Genomic DNA, 22248 nt, shown 5'->3' with positions numbered 1-22248 from the left:
GGGGTGGTACTGGAAAGCAAAGATGTGTATTTGAGTCCTGGAGATATTACTGGACAACACTGAGCAGGTCTCCTGCTCTCTCTTATTCTGTTTCGCTGGTGATGCTTTATCTACATTACAGACTCACTGTGCATATTAATTAAGATTACAATTATGAAAGTGTTCTGTAAATGACAAAGTTTTATATAAATACAAATAGAAGGTGACATTTTTATCTAGCAGCCAATTAACTTTCCTGGCTGTGTTGGTCCCTAGCAATTAGAACACTCAACTGGGCACTGTTCAAGTTCAATGTGGCACCTAAAATGAGGCAGGAAGAGCTCTGAACTGTGTTAAATGTAACACTGCTTGTTAAATTGAAATGAAGTGAAAAAAGGGATTTTGACTTTCATTTCTCCCTACATGTTTGAAGGAAGCAAAATTGCACTTCTCGTTAATATAGTTTAGAACTTCTTAAGTTTCAGGCACTGCTAATGATCAAAATGTTATTTATATCAATCTTTGATATTTTAAAAATTTCCCAAGTCATATGATACAAAATAAGTGAAGGGGGAAAAAAGAAGCAAAAAAGACATGACTGAAAAGCAGTATTGTTTCCAAATGTCATCTACACACACACAAACACACACACACATGCATGCACACGTGCACACACACACGCGCACACACACACACACACACACACACACACACCACTCTAGTGTTAAAGAAAAACCTCCTGGAAACAAGATAAAAATGGTTTAGTTTTACAGTTTGCAGCATTATTAATGGAAACAAGCGGGCCCACTTCCAAATGAAGCCAACTTTTGAGTTATTGTATTTGCTCTTCTAAAATGATCTGAATACAGTATTCACTAACCGCAAAGGTAATGGAGCTGAATATATATAAATAAAATAAGGAAGACTGTCTTCCAATCCTGCTCCACAGGGAGAGTCAAAAATTTCAGTCTTTTCCTGTAATTCAGTTGATGTCTTATCTCTCCCTTATCGTAATCCTTATCATAATTGAAAATAGTAAAGGTTATTAATTTTTTAAAAAGCTTTGATGGGCTACAAACCTGGCCACTGGAGTGTGATTTAACTTATATATTTCATTTCAAAACATTTTAAAATTCAAATTTAAATTCTCAGAAGTTACATGGTTACGACTTTCTACTGACATCTGAGGAAAGGCTAAGATCGTTAATGGTGTATAACTGTTACTGTATGTTGACAGTTAGATGTCATTTTAAGCAAGAAATGCAAGTGGTATCTTAAATCGAATTACTCTAAATATCTTTGCTAGAGTGCAATGCACGTGAATATGACTACCTCCAAAAAGTATGCCCTAGGTTGACATATAGGAGTCCAGAATTTATTATTTTTCACCTGGGAAGCCCTACACAGGTTTAAGCAGGCTTAACCCTATCCACTCAGCCTGCAGTATCTGCAGTTTCATTTGTCTACCCCAAAAGATAAAATTCAATAAAAGTAAGGTGGAATATACTGTAGTATTAATAGCCAACTGTATTTATATTTAGTTTAGACATTGCTCCTTAAAACAAAAGAAAGCATGTTTTGAAGCAACGATTAACAAAAAGTATATACTCTCTCCTCTGCCCAGGCATGTGCACAAAAAATTAACTTACAATGAATGCACAGCAGTGGAATATAGATTTCTTTAGCAAGTTTTGTATTCCCAGCTTCTTGGTAAACCCATTGTTTAAAGTCTTTCGAATCAAATTTTTCTTAGTGTGTGATACTCTCACATGGTGGGGTCCATGGAGACATTTAATCTGTCATCTGGAAAGCTGTCATTAGAGAATGCCGGGCACGTCTCTATCTCTGATCATTTGGCTGTTATAAGTTTTATAGATCTCTTTGGTTTTAATATCATCTTGCATCTGGAGGGCATTCTGCTTTCTGCCTCTCTGATCTGATTGCCACACCTGACAGCCTCCTTCCATCTGGTGCCCACTCCCACCCTCCCAACCGATGGTCTTTGCTTGGCTTCTTTTTATCCCTGGGGTTGGTTTCTTCTAGGGAAAATTCTTTGTCATCAAGTAGAACTTATTTTCTGAGGTATTGACCTACCGGGCATAGGGTAGATATTCCATCCATCATAGTAAAAGAAATAAATACAATCACAAAATGAAGTTTTATGCAGCAATCTGGCTTACTAAGAATTTCTAATGATTTGAGAAAATTCTTAAGATATGTGGTTATTTAAAAAATTCAAAGTTATATGCAGGTGTATGTAATATGTAATACATAATACATGTTACCTAACATATACTACATAATACAATACATTGTGTGTGTGTGCATGTGTGTGTGTGTGTGTGTGTGTGTGTGTGTGTGTATTTATAGGTGTCCCTAAACAGGTAAACTAACAGGATTTGTGAGAAAAGATGGTTGGGGAACACCATGGAAAACCTATGCAGCTTTGTAACCAGGACATTAAAGACAATTATTGGTACCTAGGGAGATAACCGTGTAGCTCAGGCAGGCAGCTTAGCAGGGCAGGAGGCCGTTTCCACATATTTTTGGTGTTACTTCATGGTGCATTAGAGCTATTTCCATGACCTGTTTCCTGCAATTATTTACATAACTGAAAATTTTCATTTTATGTTCACTTGAGGAAACTGGATTGGGAAATGGAAGAAACGGGTTCCCCTAAGGGTCTGCCACACTACAAAGCTGTATGTCCCTGGGGGAGCCTTGTCACTTTATAGGTCTTTACTGACAAGGAGATTGGTGTTGAGCTGCATGATCTCCAAAACTCATCTTGACAGTTAGAGTCCATGACAGTCCACGTCATGACGTCAAGAATAATTTAAAAGGCAGGAAAATTTTCTGTGGAGTCCTTTAAACATAGCATTCCTATGTTGTTGCTTTGACCTGCTCATCTATTTTGTTTGAAGTCCTCATCCATTACAGAAAATGTCTTCTAGTTGGCTTCTAAAAGAACTCACTTTTAGGAGGTTTTAGGAAAACAAAGCTATGTGTTTTAAAACAATCTGTCAGACAACTAGATAACCAAGTCAATGATATGTTTCTTTTTTTCTATGATTTTATAAAAACACAAATCCCCTGGAAAACCAAGCCAAAAGTTCATGTGAAAAGAAGACTACATCATCCATCACTCTGGTGAAGATGCAGTGGTAAAGAGATTAGAACATCCAATGGACCTTATCATTCTTCAGTCTTTGTAACTGTCCTATTCTGAATACGCAGATTTTGAGATTACCCCACTCCTAACGGTTGGTCTGGTGAAACAGTTGAGTTTAGTCATGGTGAGCTGTGTGGGGACCGAGGGACAGCCTTACCTTTGACCGTCACGTGGACGCTCTGGCTGGTGGAGAGCTGGGGTTGAACCAGCACGTTGCAGGTGTACTCCCCCTCGTCAACTTCCTTTTGCACATCCGAGAGTTTTAGCGTGCCATTGTTCTCAAATGCCACTTGGCGGTGGTTAAAAGGAAGCAGATTAGAGTTCTTGTACCATTTGATGGAGTAATATGGATAGCCAATCACACGACAGTGAATGTATGTGTCCCGTCCTGCTATTGCTGTGATATTTTTCATCGGTCGAATGCTTGCAGGCCCTGGAGAGACACAGAGAAACTCTTGAAAATAATTTAAGGGTACCTCTTATGTGTGGAAATGGGTACACTTTTCCTTGAGTTAAAAATGTAGATTAGTTTCACGTAAGGACATCTGTTTCAGTTAAGCACATTTTTTTCTGCATTTGGTATTTTCTAACAAGAAGGTTCTTTTTTTTCCTTTTAATTTCGTTACTTTCAAATGAATTGAGTGAGTGTTAAATACTTTAATTATCAACTACTTCTGTTAAGATGTTTTGAATTATAGGACAAAAGGCAATTTAATCAATAAAAGGTAACTAGCTGCACTGAACAGTCATGCTCTTTTGGTGAAAACTCTGGTAGCCATTCAGTTGTTTAACTCTCTCTGTACACTAGGTTATGAAGATGGAAGTTATGCCATGTTGCACTGTGAATGTCAGTTAAATACCAGGTACGTGAAGGGTTACCATGGACACAGCAGAATGGAAGAGGAGGAAGAAAAGAGCATGCATGCACAGCATAAACCAGGAAAGGAAAGCTCCAGTGGACAAGTCTAAGAATAAAACAAGAGAACACGCTGACTAAAGAAACCAAAATGCCATCTCCACCAGTAACCCAATCACTGCCACTCCTGAGTAGGAAGCAGAGGGTAGGAAATGGGAAGCGACAGTTAATCCGTTTTTGGCGTTCCAAGACTCGGCTCGGTGCATGCAGAAACCTTCTCCACTACAATGAGTTATGTGTGTTTTTTGAGGAGCTGATTTGACAAGCACCTCTTACGTTTATTCGAGCCTGGTACAGGACGACTCCCGCCGAGTTGTTGGCAGTGCAGCGGTAGACTCCCGCGTCCCGGACCTGAGAGCTGGAGATGTTCAGGTAGCTGACCACGTTGCCCTCGGAGGTGATCATCTGGCTGATGCGGTGACTGCCGCCCTTGAGGATGGGGTCATCGTCCAGGGTCCACGTGATCGTGGGCAACGGTGTTCCCTTCACGTTGCACATGAGGGAGACAGGCTCTGCTGGACTCACCACTTTTTCACTAAAGGCAGAAATAATTTTGGGAGTTCCATCTGCAGGAAGACAAATCATGGAAGGAAGTGGCACATACAAATAATTAAACAACTTCCGAGAACTTCTATTTAATGATTAGGATGTGCACGTACTGCTTCTCAGACACGGCTCAAAAGTCTGGTTTTACTGATAAAGCTAAGTTCCAATCAGGACAAAATTTCATTTTCCAAATAAGTAAACGCAGCATTAGCAAGCTTTAATAATTTTCTTATATATTTCTTGAGGAAGTCATAACAAGAAGAATGATAATGCAACTCAGATGTTCATGGTAAAAAATGTCATCTCCCAAGAAGTTTATAATTCAAAACTGGTATATCCCCACCCAAAGTTATAAACATAGAGGAAATCCACACACTTCCAATGGTCACTTTAGCTTTCTACTCCCCCCAACTTAATTAGGGATTGCTCAAGTGAGGAATCGTTTTTTATTTATTTTTTGAAATTTATTTATTTTTTGGCTGCTTCGGGTCTTAGTTGCAGCACGCGGGATCTTTCACTGCGGTGTGCGGGCTTCTCTCTAGTTGTGGCACTCAGGCTCAGTAGTTGTGGTACACGGGCTTAGTTGCCCCGCGGCATGTGGGATCTCAGCTCCCCGACCAGGGATCGAACCCACGTCCCCCTGCATTGGAAGGCGGATTCTTTACCACTGGACCACCAGGGAAGTCCCTCAACTGGGGAATTGTTTAGAGGAAAAAGGAACTAAGAGATTGATTATCTCATCTTTATAATTTTCTCCTAAGAAATCATGTTTTATAGTTTGAATGACAAATAGCTGCATGTGAATTTTCATGAAGGCCTTGATAATGGTAGAAGCTAAATAAATTTGACCCTTTCAGTATTATTAAATATCTCCATAAGTACCTTTTCTTTCTTTTTTTAAAATTTATTTTATTGAAGTATAGTTGATTTATAATGTGTTCATTTCTGCTGTAGGCAAAGTTATTCGGTTATACACATATATAGGTTCATTTTCATACTCTTTTCCATTATGGTTTATCACAAGATACTGAATATAGTTCCCTGTGCTCCATAGCAGGACCGTACAGTTTATCCATTCTCTATATAATAGTGGGCATCTGCTAACCCCAAACTCCCAATACATCCTCCCCCCACGCCCCTCCCCCTTGGCAACCACGAGTCTGTTCTCTAAGTCTGTGAGTCTGTTTCTGTTTCACAGATAAGTTCATTTATGTCATATTTTAGATTCCATAAGTATCTTAAGTAGGGTGGCCATTAATTTATCATCTAACCTGGAATACTTTTGAGAATAAAACAGATACCAGGAGGGCTTCCCTAGTGGCGCAGTGGTTGAGAGCCCGCCTGCCGATGCAGGGGACACGGGTTCGTGCCCTGGTCTGGGAAGATCCCACATGCCGCGGAGCGGCTGGGCCCGTGAGCCATGGCCGCTGAGCCTGCGCATCCGGAGCCTGTGCTCCGCAATGGGAGAGGCCACAACAGTGAGAGGCCCGCGTATCGCAAAAAAAACAAAAACAAAAAAACAAACAGATACCAGGAGAACAGGCACAAGTCAAGACTGTCCCAGGCAAACAAGGAGATTAATCTTAAGGAAAGTTTCCATAGCTATTTCCATTATTTTTGACAAAGATCAAATTTTCATATTCCATTATTTTTCTATTACATATATTGATTATCTGCCTGTTATATGGTAGTAATCACAAATACATTTTTCTTTATATATATGTGTATATATATATATATATGTATATATATATGGGCTTCCTTTAAAGAAAAGAGAGAGAGAAAAATGTATGAAAGTCAAAAGAAGGAAAAGTTACCAGTGGGTCTACCAGCCGCAGGCACTATAAATCAACATAGTGACACTTTTTTTTTCTAGGCGTAGATAGGTCATTTTGACATGATTGTGATCACATGCAACAGGATTTCTGAGTCTGGTAATAAACCTTGCTGGAGGAGATATTAAAAAAATTTTTTTGGTGCTAATTTCAAGGGTTTAACCATTGTGATGAAAGAAACGGAAGAACAGCTTCAGGGCTAACAGCACATTTTGGCTTCTGTAAGAAACTTGCTTCCTTGGGGCAGGAAGAACCGGGATCCTGATTGGCTGATTCAAAATTAAACAGCTCCCTCCTGCCTTGGGAACTTCCCATCCTGTGAAGGGTATAAAGGCCTCGCCCGACTGTTAGTCGGGGTCTCACTCACTTCTCTCCGAGTGGGACCCTGTCCGGACAGTTTGTGTAAGCTTCTATACTTGTACTTGTATAAATCCTTTGCTAATCTTTCTGCTTGGTGTTGGTGATTCTCGGGTGTCCTTGGTTGGGACACGGGTCGCATTTACCGGGGAACTCGACTCCAGGTGTGTGGCTCCTGGACCGCAACATCATAGTGAAAGATAATGATGAACAGATTTTTTTTTAGTTTTTAATTTTAATCATAATAATTATATGTATTCATTGTTGAAAAATTTGAACGTATATATAGACCAAAGAAAAACTGGAAATAAAACTGAGGCTATCTTGCAATTCCATCACAGAAGGGTAAGTGTTAACATTTTCAACTATCCCTGAAGAAAGAGTTATTCATCACCACAAAAGCCTGAAGCCTATTTCTGTGGCCTGAGCCACGTGGCTTCCCTAGAGCCTCCTAACATCTCTTCATTTGCAAATTCCTGAATCTTAACTTCTTCATTCCAGCTCAATGTTTTGAGGCTGGAGAAGGCCTTCAAGTATTTTTTTTCTCCCCAGATGCATTCATAAGTAGCATACTTCAAGGTCCTTGGATTTGCAAACATCTTTCTTTTGCTACCAAAGATGACAAAAGTAACTTCAAAATATTAAAATAAAGAGCCTGTGCTTTTGCCCGTAGAACACTGCAGACATGACTTCAACATTGAATTTACAGAGAAGTTACATGGGATGCTGACCATCACTCTCTGTATATAACCAGTTGCTCGTGCTTGGGAATGTTCAGGTTATTTTATTTGACCTTACAGTTCAATGTATTTGTCAGGATGTGTTTAGCTGTGAATTTCTTTCCACTGATTTTTACACTAAGCACTGAAATCTCAAGCCTTTGTTTTTTTTTTATCTATTTAGGAAAGTTTTCTTCAGTTACACTTTTATTTTTTAGATAAAATTTACTTACAGTTAAATGTATAGATCTTAAGCTTACAAACAGAATGAATTTTGTTAAATATATATACCTGCGTAACCACACAACGATCAAGATAAAAACCATTTCCATCACCCCACAAAGTTGCTAGGGGTTCTTTCAATCTTCACCCACCACAGCTGATCACATTCTGATTTCTATCACTATGCATTACTTTTGCCTGTTCTTGGTTTCAAACCCATGTTTGAGTGTGCCCTCTTTACACACTCATGTAACCTGTCATAACCACGGGACAGTCAGCAAAATTAGGAAATGTAACTTTGGAATGGTACTGTTATCTAATGCAAAGTCTGCCGATTGACCAATAATGTCCCTTATAGCTATCTTCCCAAGTTCCATCAGTTTCACACATTACATTTATTTGTTGTGGCTCCTTAGTCTCTCTCTCTCTCTTTTTTTTAAATAGATCTTTATTGGAGTATAATTGCTTCACAATACTGTGTTAGTTTCTGTTGTACAACAAAGTGAATCAGCCATATGCATACATATATCACCATATCCCCTCCCTCTTGCGTCTCCCTACTGCCCTCCCTACCCCACCCCTCTAGGTGTTCGCAAAGCACTGAGTTGATCTCCCTGTGCTATGCTGCTGCTTACCATTAGCTAACTATTTTACATTTGGTAGTGTGTATATGTTGATGCTACTCGCACTTCACCCCAGCTTCCCCCTCCCCGCCATGTCCTCAAGTCCATTCTCTATGTCTATGCCTTTATTCCTGCCCTTACCCTGAGAAAACCATAATTCAAAAAGACATGTACCATAATGTTCATTGCAGCACTATTTATAATAGCCAGGACATGGAAGCAACCTGAATGCCCATCAACAGACGAACGGATAAAGAAGATGTGGCACATATATACAATGGAATATTACTCAGCCATAAAAAGAAACGAAATTGAGTTATTTGTAGTGAGGTGGACGGACCTAGAATCTGTCTTTAGTCGCTTTTGATCTGCAACATTCCTCAGTCTCTGTTGCGCTTCTTGACTTTGACATGTTTGAAGTTACTTTGTAGCCAGTTGCTCAAATTCAGTTTGATATTTCCTGGTGATTAGATACAAGTTTTGTGTTTTTGACAAATACCATGGAAGTGATGTTGTTTTCCTGTCCTTTTTGGTCATTTGTGTATTTCCTTTCTTAAAATGTCTGCTCAAATCTTTTTTCCATTTTTGTGTTAGACTATTTGCCTTTGTTATTGATTTGTAGGAGTTCTTTATGTCTACTGAATACAAGTATATATATAATATATACATATATACTGGATACAAGGTATATACATACACATATATAAGTCAGTACAAGTTTACTTTTACGTGTATATGTCAGATATCTCATATAAATTACATATAATGTTTGTCAGACATATGTATATATGTTATACATTATATATAAATGTCTGTGTTAAATATTTTCTCTCATTCCATATTTGCCTTTCCATTTTCATACATATTTATACATATATTAACATTAATGTGTACATGCAAATTTATACATATGTATATGTACATATAATTTTAATCACATCTACTAAAAGTTAAAATTATCATTCTTCATGTGAAATGGAGGAACTTTGCAACAAATGATTTCAAAGAATTTAATTTATATTCTGTCCACTGTGTTACTCTATCTATTTATGTTATAAACTCTATAACACAATATTGTAATTGCGTAGTTGTTTAATTTGTCAATTGCTGTTTAAAGAAATTAAAAGAGAGAAAACAATTTTGCTAAATGTTTACTAACATATTTGTCATTTCTCATACTCTCATGTTATAGATCTGAGTTTCCATTTTAGGTCATTTTCTTCACCATGAATGACTTCATTTACCATTTCTTGGTGTGCAGGTAGGTCTTCTGGCATAACATTCTTCAAGCTTTTGTTTATTGAAAATATCTTTATTTTGCCCTAACTTTTAAAGACTATTTTTGATGTATATAGACATGTATATTGATAGTTTTTTTAAAATGTTGAAAAGAATAAGTCAAAAAAATTCATTTCAATCTCGTTAAGACTGTAGTTTTTGCATTTCTTTTTGTGTTCTAGTTTCCCCACCTTCCCATCCCACCAGCCCTGGAAAATATCCTCAGGGGAAATGTGGTATTAGTGTAGAAATCACCTAATATTTTCCCCTTCTTTCAAGGGTGAAATTCTTTCTGCCCACTTCTGGGTGTTTCCCCAGTGTCTGCAAACAATTTTGCTTTTCCCAAAGTTCAAAATTTTCATCTTCTTGCAGGTTAGTCTGATACCTGCTACTCCATCATTTCCAGAAATAGGACTTGTTCTTATACTTCTTTATGATTCCATTTTCCAGGTGTTCTGGTCTGATCTTGAACCTATAATTATTAGATTCCAGTTTCTTTAAACTTCCATTTCAGTTTCTTTGTCCTCATAGGAAATATTCCAAGATTCTACATTATGTCAATGGCCATTCTTAGTTCACAGTATTGTGAGTTTCTATAATCCATGTTAATCCATAGCTGTTACAGGAGGTTACGTCGTAACAAGGATACTAGTTAGACACCATTTTAAGGCAGTTACTAGCTAATGTATTTGTAATTCCATTTCCGCTCTCTTTGGTGACATTAGCATTATCATCTTTCAGACAAGAAAAAATAAAGTGAAGCTTCTTGTCCCAAATGGTACCTGACATGCAACAAATAAATCCGTAAGTAGGCTCAGCGTGCTCCTCTGCCCCCTCTTTTTATTCAAGCAACAGGCTTTTTTGGTGATGAAAGCAGACATTATCTTCCCAGTAAGACCTGAGTGTCTTTGACATCTTCCTTGCTGTCACTCTCTGATAACCTTACCTCTTTCGACATCATTATGGATCTTCGTCACAGGAGATGGTTGCTAAGGTAACCAGCCCTAGACAGGTAATCTCTCCCTTTTCTACAAAGAATCTAAAAATAGTGACTACGTGAGGACTACAGGGCATCATCATTAGCAAACTGGCTCTGTGCAAACTGATTACTGTCTGCACTTAATTATTACGTGGAACACAGTGTCAGGCTTTTAATATGAGTACCATGCCTCCAGCTAATTTCGCCTCTGTTTTAAAATGCTCACTGTCTGCAAGGAAATGCTCGAATCAAAATAAGAATGTCATTCTAAGCCTGTTTCATATCCTCTTAGCATCAAGAGATATTTAAACTTATTTTCATATATAAATGGATTTTCTTTTTTCCTCCTTTAGGCTATATGAAACTCATGTAGTTATTTTAATCAGTTGATAACAGATGAATTTTAAATTATATAAGAAGGCACAATTTCCAACAAGACATGCAAATACACAGATAAAAGCTAGTTCAATTATCTGGTGATAAACATATGTCTCTGGCTTGACTGTTACCTTAATAGCTTCTTTCCCTGGCTGATTGATAAGCTTGAAGATGTAAGTAGGCAGCAGGCGGTTAAGAAAAGAAAACAACATAACATAGCTAAAACCTATTATGATAACACAAGGTAATTCTTCAAAAATTCCATTCACCTAAATCTGTGACTCTATGGACCCAAATAGACAACCCCACAAACCAGAAGCCATTTTTTCACTCCACCAAGCACTACATTGAAATGTTGCTCTAAATGTTGCCTCCAAAGTTGTGCTTATCAATTTGGGGGGAGCTATTTTCCCCTCCAGGGACACCTGGCAACGTCTAGAGACATTTTTGTTTGTCACACTGGAGGAAGGCGCTGTTAGCATCTAGTGAGGGGAGGCTGCGCAACATCCTACAGTGCATAAAAGCAGCCTTCCAAAGCAAGCGCTCCTGAGAAACCCTGGTCTAGAGGACAACGAATTGTCAACCAAACCATAAATCTCAAGTTTCTGAGGTCTATATCTTTTTTTTTTTTCTTTTTTTTGCGTTACGCGGGCCCTCACTGTTGTGGCCTCTCCCGTTGCGGAGCACAGGCTCCGGATGCGCAGGCTCAGCGGCCATGGCTCACGGGCCCAGCCGCTCCGCGGCATGTGGGATCTTCCCGGACCGGGGCACGAACCCGTGTCCCCTGCATCGGCAGGCGGACTCTCAACCACTGCACCACCAGGGAAGCCCTAAGGTCTATATCTTGACAAGTAACTTTAAACACGTGAGTGGGCAACGTTTATATTACTTAACTTTAAGTTAAATCACGTTACTTATGTTGCTTCTATACCATAGACAATGTTCGTTTCACCAGAACTTATTCTTTTATTTGCCCAGTTGAGCTTGAGAAACTAGGGTAGAATTAGCTGGTCAGACAGACAGAAATCTTAACACTGTGAGTTGCGAGCAGTGTTTCACCCTTTACTCTTGCTCCTGAGCGCTCTGGGTTTGGGCTCTTTGCACCGAACCCTGTAGCGAGGCCCCCACTGACCTTCAAGGACCACCTGCACATAGTCTTGAGCGGACAGCTTGTCCCTGCGCACAAAGCACTGGTACGCGCCCCCGTCACTTCGGACCATGTGATCCATTATAAGGTTCTCGTGGTTGATGCCTGTTATCCTGACATTTTTTCCAGGTTTGACGACTTCACCGTTTCGGTACCAGGAGAGTTCCTGGCCCTCACTTCCTGTCACGCTGCAGGACAAGGAAACCTGGCTGCCCACGCTGCTTTTAACTTTCCTGGGGCTGATGGCAGCTTTCAGTGGCTCTGGAGTTTTGGGGAAGAGAAAAAAAGAAGGTAGAAACAGCACACTTGTAGAGATCATTTTAACAACATACTGGACTTACAACAGGCAAAGGCATCTTCGCAAGCACTTTCTGTCCATTTGTCAATATGCCAAGGTGGGTTTTTTCCTCATACAGGGCACTGAGTAGTCAAAGATATTAAACTGAGCTGATAAGTTAATAGGTTTTATGTAAGTTATACAGTCTTAATTTGGGACTTGTAAATAGCACTAGGTAGGCCTTCTACCTATAATAATCCAAGAGTTAAGGCAGCAGAGGGATTTAGAAAGAACATTTTTTTTTAACGGTTAATTTACCATGTACGATTGCTGTAAGTGATAATGTGTACAGATTTTCTGTTGAAGTAAATTTCTTGTTAAGACTGCTATCTTTCTACTGCTTTTGTAGGGGATGACATTGCAAAAATAAAAAGAAAAGAACCTTAAAAAAAGAACGCACTCCATATATTCTTATTTCAGTATTATTTCATGGTGCACCATTTTGTTTGGGAACACCCTCATCACTATCCGTTGTTTTTTTTTTTTTTCTAGGCTTCTTTCACTGTATAGCAAATAGACTGACATGGGTCAGATTGCTTTCTCACTGAGTAAATGTGAGTGTTAACGCACTGACGGTAAGAAATGCAATGTGCTGGTTGCCAGCAAGGACAGAAATATCTGAATATTTAAATCCTATTTGCCGCCTCCTGGCGTGGCACAGATGGGTTTGCTCTGGGCCATTCTCACACACACATACTCACTCCCCTCCCCTATGTGGCTTAACCAGGGCCAGTAACACATGTCTGTAAGAAAGCAGGTAGATATTAGGATTCGTGACCATGAAACAGGTTTTTTTTCTTTAAAATGAGGCTAAGTTCTTTGGATAGATGGTAACTCTCATCTTTGAGTTCCTATGTTTTCATTCAGCAAACCCAATTGAATGCCGTAAGCATTTATTGAACATCTACTATATGCCAAGGATGGGGTTAAACTCACAGGTGAGACAAACATGAATAACATTTGTGATGCCACTAGCATGTGCCATAAAGCTACCAAATATCTTTTGAACATTAGTTAAGTCAGTCTTCCCACAGTCCTGCAAGTTTTGTGTTATCATCTCCATTTTACAGAAGAAACGATTATTCCAAGAGATCAATTAATTTAACCAAATCCATTCAACAGGTAAATGGCAAAAACCAGTTGTTTACCCCAGTTATCACTGACTTCCTGTGTCACCACATTGTGAAGTCTTTAAGGAATTCAGTCTTCCAGATGGATAAGACAAGTACAAGAAGGAAGACAGTAACCCAAAGCGTCCATTAGAGACGTACACTGTGTGGAAGAGGATGGATAGAATGTCCTCAGACATCAAGGATGGATAGGACTGAGGCCAGCTGGGATGAAGAGAGGACCTCGTGAACAGTGGGAACTGCAGGAATTAGAGCATGAGGCACTGCCAGGTCTCAGGAAGAGTTCTGGATCAGTCTGGATGCGGCACAAGGTCTCTGAAGGAGAACAGTGGGAGAAAAATTACACAGGCAATCTGGGACAAGACCACAAAAGACCTCCAGATTTTGGAATCAAATCAGAGGGAGCTAAAGAAAGCTTCCTAGAATTTTTAGCAAGTAAGTGCTATAGACAAACACATTTTTCGGAGAATCCATCGATCATATTGTGTTGGACAGATGACAATGGGGAAACTGGTCAGCAAAGGGGCATTGCAGATGTCTCGTTGAGGTGCAATTAAAACTCGATCTAGTAATGAGAACCTACTGTATAGCACAGGGAACTCTACTCAATGCTCTGTGGTGACCTAAATGGGAAGGAAGCCCAAAAATGAGGGGATATATGTTTACGTATAGCTGATTCACTTTGCTGTACAGCAGAAACTAACACAGCATCGTAAAGCAACTCTACTCCAATAAAAATTAATTTAAAAAAGAACAAAACAAAACTCGATCTAGAACTGGGTGGAGGTGGAGAGCACAGCTGAGAAACACGGTGAGATGCGATCTCTAGGACTTGGCAGGACTTGGACATGAAAGAAAAGCCTTAAAGAGGATCCAGGACGTAAAGTTTGCATTTGGAGGGTTCGAGGCTGAACGATGTCTAGAATAACAAGAGGCTGGTAAATGGCAGAGAGATGATAGAGAGAAGTTTGGGATACTGTTCTTTGGAAGTGCCAGCTAAGCATCTGATATAAAATTGGGAGACACGCTGCTCACCTGACACTCAACAAGGAGGCTGAGACTGAGCGTGCAAATTCAGGGCTGTTTTCAGAGGGGAGGAACTTGAAGTCATAAAATAAAAGAGGGCACCGAAAGAAAAGAGACAAGGTGGAATAGAAGACGTTTCGGAATTTGGAACCCAGGAGCATCCTTTCTGCCTGAAGAAGAGAGACCAAACAAAGGGAATAGTCAGAAGGGAGGATGGGAGCAATAGAGACACATCTGGAACTTTTCCAGATGTGGCAGAGTACAAAGATGAAAACAAGCATAGTCAGAATTAAGACCTTTCCACAAAAAACTTTTAAAAGGTAGACAGTGGTAAATGCCTTTCCAGAGAAAGCAATAAAATACTCTGAGCCTTGAGCAGAAGATAGGAGGGAAACGGGATGTTTTGAGAATGAGGCACTGCATTAGACTTAGAAAGATGGGAAGTTTTAGACATTCAGGTACTTGAAGACCGTCTTACATTACATGAGGAGGAAACAGCATGACTTGCAGTTAGGGAAGGAACAGGTTTGCATGAGAATAGAAAGAAGTTAGATCTCACAGGAGTAGGGTTTTTTGAAGAAAAACTATGAGAAGTATGACCCTACAGCTTTACTTGAGATGCTTTCCATACTATCCTAAGATATAAACTTCATTCAACGGAAACTGGGGAGCCATGAAAGGTGGTGTTGAGCCTGCATACTGGAGTGATTCTCATTGGCTGTCCAATGCTGCATTGTTTCATCTACAAGGGTCTTCAGCCATCGAAATATAACTGTGCAGGCATTATCCTCCTTTTCTTTCTAATCTCAGCCTAAGCATGTTCAAATGACATTTGCAGGACTCAGTCTGGACAGCCGATTCCAGGCAGTCATTGGGATATTTATTTCAAATGTACTCAGTTGGGCTGGTATTGTGCTAAAGCTGTCTACACCCAGGGTGACACTGAAGAGGCAGTTCCATAAACAGGCATAAGGCTGGAAAAAAGCCAGGGTAAGAAAATGCCTCCCTTTTCAATGTCAGACTTGTATTCAGTTTGCTCAGTTCAGTTCATCAAATTTTTATGTATACAGATATGTATGATAGCATACTGGCAACTGAGAGCCATATATTTTGACCAGAGTTCTGCCACTCATTTCTGGCCATGTGATCTTGAGTAACTCACTTTGATTTCGTTTCTGCATCGGCAAAATTAAGGCTTTTCAACTAGGTTAGAGCACTTCCCCCTGCAATCACACACTTCCTTCTTCCGAGTCTACCTTTGGAATCCTTCTCAACATCTTCCTCACATCAGTCACTACAAATCAATTAGAGATGAGATATATCTACCATACTTGGCCTAAATTATCTATAATATTGAGTCCAAGTCCAATATTTGCATAATTACAACCTTATATACAGCCCTCTATAGAGCTGATAATAGCCTCATTTAGAAATTTAAAGCAGCATCTGGAAACAGGCCAAGGACAACTGCTTTGATCTGATCACCACTGCTTTTGCTGACAGCACCACCCTGCCCCTCTCCCTCCACTGACTTGCAGACAGGCTGACCATTCTGAATTCAACAGCTAGGTAATGTTATCTTGGAAATATATCCTGTGGCTCCCAACTCTCCAGCTGTGTAACCTTGAGAATTTGGAGCCTCAATTTCCTCGTCTGTAAAATGGGGCTACTGTGGGTCTCAGCAGGGCTGCTGTGAGGATTCGTGGGGGGCTACAGAGAAAGCCTGGAGGTCGGCTTGTAACAAGAGCTCCACCATCACCGCTGCAAGTTACCATCCAACTTACGTTTCACGTACAGGCGGCCTATCACCTTAGCAGTTCCATATCTGTTGGACACTTCACACACATAGCTGCCTGAGTCTGAGGGACGTGCATTCTCAATAAGCAGCCCAGTCACGGTCTTCTGGAACCTTCCAGAAAGTTCCAGGGGCATGCTGTCCTTCAGCCAGCGGTAATCTGGCTCGGGGTGGCCGAGCGCTTTGCAAGGCAACTCCACACGCTGCCCCGCCATGGCTTTGCGATGATCAAACCCATCCAGTATGGACGGGGCTGAGTTCGCTGGGTCTGCAGAAGAAAAGAAAAGCCTATTAGATATGAGTTAAAGTGGTCATTCAGAATCATAGGGCCTTGTGTATAATTCATATCCTATGTATCATTCCAACTATTGATACAGATCTTTAAGATTATATATATATATGAACAGAAAAAAGCACTATTCATACAAATTTCTTTTTCTCAGAATTTACAAAAGCTTGAAGCAGTTATATCACTAAAGAAGATATACAAATGACTGATGAGCACGTGGAAAGATGCTCAGTATCATTAGCCACCAGGGTAATACAAATTAAAACCACAGTGAGATACTACGTCATACCCACTAGGATGGCTTTAATAAAAAGCACAAGCAATAGCAGGGGCTTGTGAGGATGTGGAGAAGAAACTGGAACCTTCATACATTGTGGATGAGAATGTAAAATGGTGCAGCCACTTTGGAAAACAGTTTGGCAGCTACTTAAAATGGTAAAACTTCAGTTTACTGTAAGGCCCCAAAAGCTCCACTCCCAGGTATCTACCCTAGACAAAGGAAAACCTATGTTCACTCAAAGACTTGTTCACAAACGTTCATAGCAGGATTATTCATAACAGCCAAAAAGCTGAAGTAATCCAAAGGACCATTGTTTAGTGGATGGATAAACAAAATGTGAATATACATACATACTATTCGGCAATACAAAAGAGTGAAACACTGACACATGTTACAACATGAAAGAACCTCGAAAGATTATGCTAAATGAAAGAAGGCAGATACAAAGCCATATACTGTAGGATTTGACTTAAATGAAATATGAGAAAATGAAAATCGGTAGAGACAGATAGTAGATTAGTAGTTTCCCAGAGCTGGAATTGGAATTTACTGCAAATGGGCAGCAGGGATCTTTTTGGGTAGAAAATAATGTTCTAAAATTAGATTACAACTCTATGTTAAAATCATTGAATTGTATACTTAAAATGAGTGAAGCTTATGGTTGGTAAATTAAATCTCAATAAAACTATTTTACAAAAAAAGGAATGGGGCATTTCTTTTACATTTTAAATAGACAATTTAAGTGATGCTTGATAACATGCTCTCATGGAGACATTTGGTCAGACATAGACTTAGAACAACCACACAACATTGGATTTAATTTACATCTCCGTGTCCTCAAACTTTTTATCTACATTTGTAAAAATCAGTTTTTATCACAAAAATTTGCAAACTCACACAAAACAAGAGAAAATGATAAAATGTGTCCTATATAGTCATCGCCCAGATACAACAGGCATCACAATATTTCTACCCTCCTTCTGTTTATTTCTCTATAGCCTTTGCTTTTGGTGCCAACATGCTTGAGTCAAGTCATAAAACCTATGTTATCTAGAATGCTTCTCTGATGAAAATAAGAGTTTTCTTGTATAACCTCAATGTCAGTATCACACAAGAGTAATAACAGCCTCTTGGTATCACCTATCATCTACTCCACATTCATTTTTTCATAATGAGATAAAAAGTCATATTTTTATTATTGTTTTTATAATTGAGCTAATCAAATCAGGATTGTTTTACAGTTAACATTTTGTTGTTATGTCTCCTTTTCAAATGTTTTTCCAGCTTTATTGAGGTATAACTGGCAAAAATTGTATATACTTAAGGTGTAAAATGTGATGCTTTCAGATAAATATATTTTGTGAAATGATCACCAAAATCAAGCTAATTAGCATTCATTGCCTCACATGGTTACCTTTTTTTTCTTTTCATTCCCCTTCCTTCCTCCCCTCCACCAACTACCCATTTGTTCTCTGTGCTGATGAGTCTGTTTTGTTATGTTTATTCATTTGTTGTTTTAGATTCCACATATAAGTGAAATCATATAGTACAATATTTGTCTTTCTCTGTCTGACTTATTTCACTCAGCATAATATCCTCTATGTCCACCGATGTTTTCACAGATGGCAAGATTTCATTTTTTATGACTAAATAATATTTCATTGTATATTTATAGCACATCTTCTTTATCCATTCATCTACTGATGTACACTTAGGTTGCTTCCATATCTTAGTTATTGTAAATAATGCTGCAATGAATATAGGGGTGCATATACCTTTTCAAATTAGTGTTTTTGTTTTCTTCAGATAAATACCCAGAAGTGGAACTGCTGGATCATATGGTAGTTCTATTTTTAATTATTTGAAAAGCTCCATACTGTTTTCCATAGTGGCTGTTCAGTGCATGAGGGTTCATTTTTTTGCACATCCTTGCCAACACTTGTTACTTGTGGACTTTTTGATAATAGTGATTCTGAGAGATGTGTACTGATATCTCACCGTAGTTTTGATTTGCATTTCCCTGATAATGAGTGATGTTCAGCATCTTTTCATGTGTCTGTTGGCCATCTGTATGTCTTCTTTGGGGAAAAAAAATGTCTATTCAGATCTTCTACCCATTTTTTATTTTGTTTTGTTTTTTGTTTTAATTTTGCCTTACACGGGGCTCTCACTGTTGTGGCCTCTCCCGCTGTGGAGCACTGGCTCCGGATGCACAGGTTCAGTGGCCACAGCTCACGGGCCCAGCCGCTCCGCGGCAGGTGGGATCTTCTTGGACTGGGGCACGAACCCATGTCCCCTGCATCGGCAGGTGGACTCAACCACTGCGCCACCAGGGAAGCCCTACCCATTTTTTAATTAGGTTTTTTTTTTATGATGTTGAGTTGTATGAGTTCTTTGCATATTTTGGATATTAACCCCTTATCAGATATACCATTTGCAAATATATTCTTCCATTCAGCAGCCTTCTCATTTTGTTGATAGTTTTCTTCACTGCACAGAAGCTTTTTAGTTTCATGTATTCCCATATATTTATTTTTTGCTTTTGTTTCCCTTGCCTGAGGAGACAGATCTAAAAAACATATTGCTAAGACCAATGTCAAAGAATGTACTGCCTATGTTTTCTTCTAGGAGTTTTACAGTTTCAGGACTTAAGTTTGGGTCTTTAATCCACTTTGAATTTATTTTTGTATATGGTGTGAAAGAGTAGTCCAGTTTGATTCTTTTGTCTGTAGGTATCCAGTTTTCCCAACACCATTTATCAAAGAGTCTATCTTTTACCCGTTTTATATTCTTGCCACCTTTGTCATAGATTAATTGATCATAGAAGTGTGGGTTCATTTCTGGCCTCCCTATTCTGTTCCATTGATCTATGTGTCTGTTTTTGCATCAGTACCATACTGTTTTGATGACTGTAGTTCTGTGATATAGTTTGAAATCAGGGAGCATGATATGCCTCCAGCTTTGTTCTTCTTCCTCAGGATTGTTTAGACTATTCAGAGTTCCTTTGGTTTCCATACAAATTTTAGAATTATTTGTTCTAGATATGTGAAATGACATTGGTATTTTGATATGAATTGCAACAATCCTGTAGATTGCCATGGGGAACATGGCCATTTTAATCATATTTATTCTTCCGAGACATGAGCATGTTGTGTCTTTCCATTTGTTTGTGTCATCTTCAATTTCTTTCATCAATGTCTTCTGGGTTTTGGAATACAAGTCTTTTACCTCCTTGGTTAGATTTATTCCTAGGTATTTTTTTTCTCGATGCACTTGTAAATGGGATTGTTTTCTTATTTTCTCTTTCTAATAGTTTGTTGTTAAGTGTATAGAAATGCAAGAAATTTCTGTATTCTAATTTTGTATCCCGTAACTTTACCGAATTTATTGTATGAGTTCTAGTAGTTTTTTGGTGGCATCTTTAGGATTTTTCTGTATATAGTATCATGTCATCTGCAAACAGTGATAGTTTTACTTATTCCTTTCCAATTTGCATTACTTTTTTTTTTTTGCATTACTTTTATTTCTTTTCTTGTCTGATTTCTGTGGCTTGGACTTCCAGTTCTATGTTGAATGAAAGAGTGAGAGTGAATATTCTTGTCTTGTTTCTAATCTTAGAGGAAATGCTTTCAGCTTTTCAGTGTTGAGTATGGTGTTAGCTGTGAGCTTGCCATATATATGTTGAGGTATGTTCTCTCTATACCCACTTTGTTAAGAGTTTTTTTTTAATTTTTATTTATTTTATTTATTTATTTTTGGCTGTGTTGGGTCTTCATTGCTACATGCGGGCTTTCTCTAGTTGCAGTGAGCGGGGGCTACTCTTCATTGTGGTGCGTGGGCTTCTTATTGTGGTGGCTTCTCTTGTTGTGGAGCACAGGCTCTAGGTGCACAGGCTTCAGTAGTTATGGCACGAGGACGCAGTAGTTGTGGCTCATGGGCTCTAGAGCGCAGGCTCAGTAGTTGTGGTGCATGGGCTTAGTTGCTCCGCGGCATATGGGATCTTCCTGGACCAGGGCTCAAACCCATGATCCCTGCCTTGGCAGGCAGATTCTTAACCACTGCACCTCCAGGGAAGACCCAAGAGTTGTTTTATTTTTATCATAAATGAATATTAAATTTTTTCAAAAGCTTTTTCTGCCTCTACTGATATAATCATATGATTCTGATTCTTCAATTTGTTAACATAGTGTGTCACATTGATTGATTTGTGTATACTGACTGTTCTTGTATCCTAGGTATAAATCCCATGGATCATGGTGTATGTCTCTTAATGTATTGTTGAATTCAGTTTGTACTAATATTTTATTGAGGATTTTTGCAATATTCATTCTTGATGTTGGCCTATAATTGTGTGTGTGTGTGTGTGTGTGTGTGTGTGGTGTCTTTGTCTGGTTTTGGTATCTGAGTGATTGGGTGATTCTGGCATCACAGAATGAGTTCAGAGGCATTCCTTCCTATTCAAATTTGGAATAGTTTGAGAAGGATTGGCTCTTCTTTAAATGTTTGGTAGAATTCACCTGGGAAGTTGTCTGGTCCTAGAATTTTGTTTGTTGAAAGTTTTTTTTGTTTTTTTGTTTTGTTTTTTTGTTTTTTTTTACTGATTGATTTCATTAATGGTAATTAGTCTGTTTAGATTTCCTATTTCTTCCTGATTCAGTCTTGGGAGATTGTACATTTCTAGGAATTTATCCATTTCTTCTAGATTGTCCATTTTATTGGTGTATAATCATGGTAATCTCTTATGATCCTTTGTATTTTTGTGGTGTTGGTTGTAACTTTTCCTCACTTATTTATGACTTTATTTATTTGAAACCTCTCTCTTTTGTTCTTGATGAGTCCGGCTAAAATTTTATAACTTTTTTTTTTTTATCTTTTCAAAGAACTAGCCTGTACTTTTATTGATTTTTTCTATTATTTTAGTCTCTGTTTCATTTGTTTCTGCTCTGATCTTTATAATCTCTTTCCTTCTACTAACTTTGGTTTTGTTTTCTTTTTCTAGTTCCTCTAGTATAAAGTTAGGTTGTTTATTTGAGATTTTTCTTATTTCTTGATGTAGGCTTGTATCACTATAAACTTCCCGCTTAGAACTGCTTTTGCTGTATCTCACAGATTTTGGATTGTTGTGTTTTTGTTTTTGTGTGTATTCAGATATTTTAAAATTTCCTCTTTGGTTTCTTTAGTGACCCATTGGTTGTTTAGTAGCATATTGTTTAGCTGCCACATGTTTGTGATTTTTGCAG

General features: G+C 38.7%; 1 protein-coding gene across 1 annotated transcript in view; it reads right to left on the bottom strand.

The window, feature by feature from the left end:
- Positions 1-22248, bottom strand: part of LOC103088094 (Down syndrome cell adhesion molecule-like) — a 433151-nt gene that overhangs the window by 70866 nt on the left and 340037 nt on the right. The window contains exons 7-10 of the mRNA XM_007452883.1: positions 16429-16707; positions 12137-12412; positions 4337-4633; positions 3309-3584 (exon numbers count right to left, since the gene is read on the bottom strand). Coding sequence (XP_007452945.1) covers positions 3309-3584; positions 4337-4633; positions 12137-12412; positions 16429-16707 — 1128 coding nt within the window. The remainder of the gene's footprint in view (positions 1-3308; positions 3585-4336; positions 4634-12136; positions 12413-16428; positions 16708-22248) is intronic.

This window comes from Lipotes vexillifer, unplaced genomic scaffold (genome assembly GCF_000442215.2).
Source record: "Lipotes vexillifer unplaced genomic scaffold, Lipotes_vexillifer_v1.1 scaffold478, whole genome shotgun sequence".
NCBI lineage: Eukaryota > Metazoa > Chordata > Mammalia > Artiodactyla > Lipotidae > Lipotes > Lipotes vexillifer.
The sequence above is the reverse complement of the archived record's forward strand: the minus strand, read 5'-3'. Positions and strand labels throughout refer to the sequence as shown.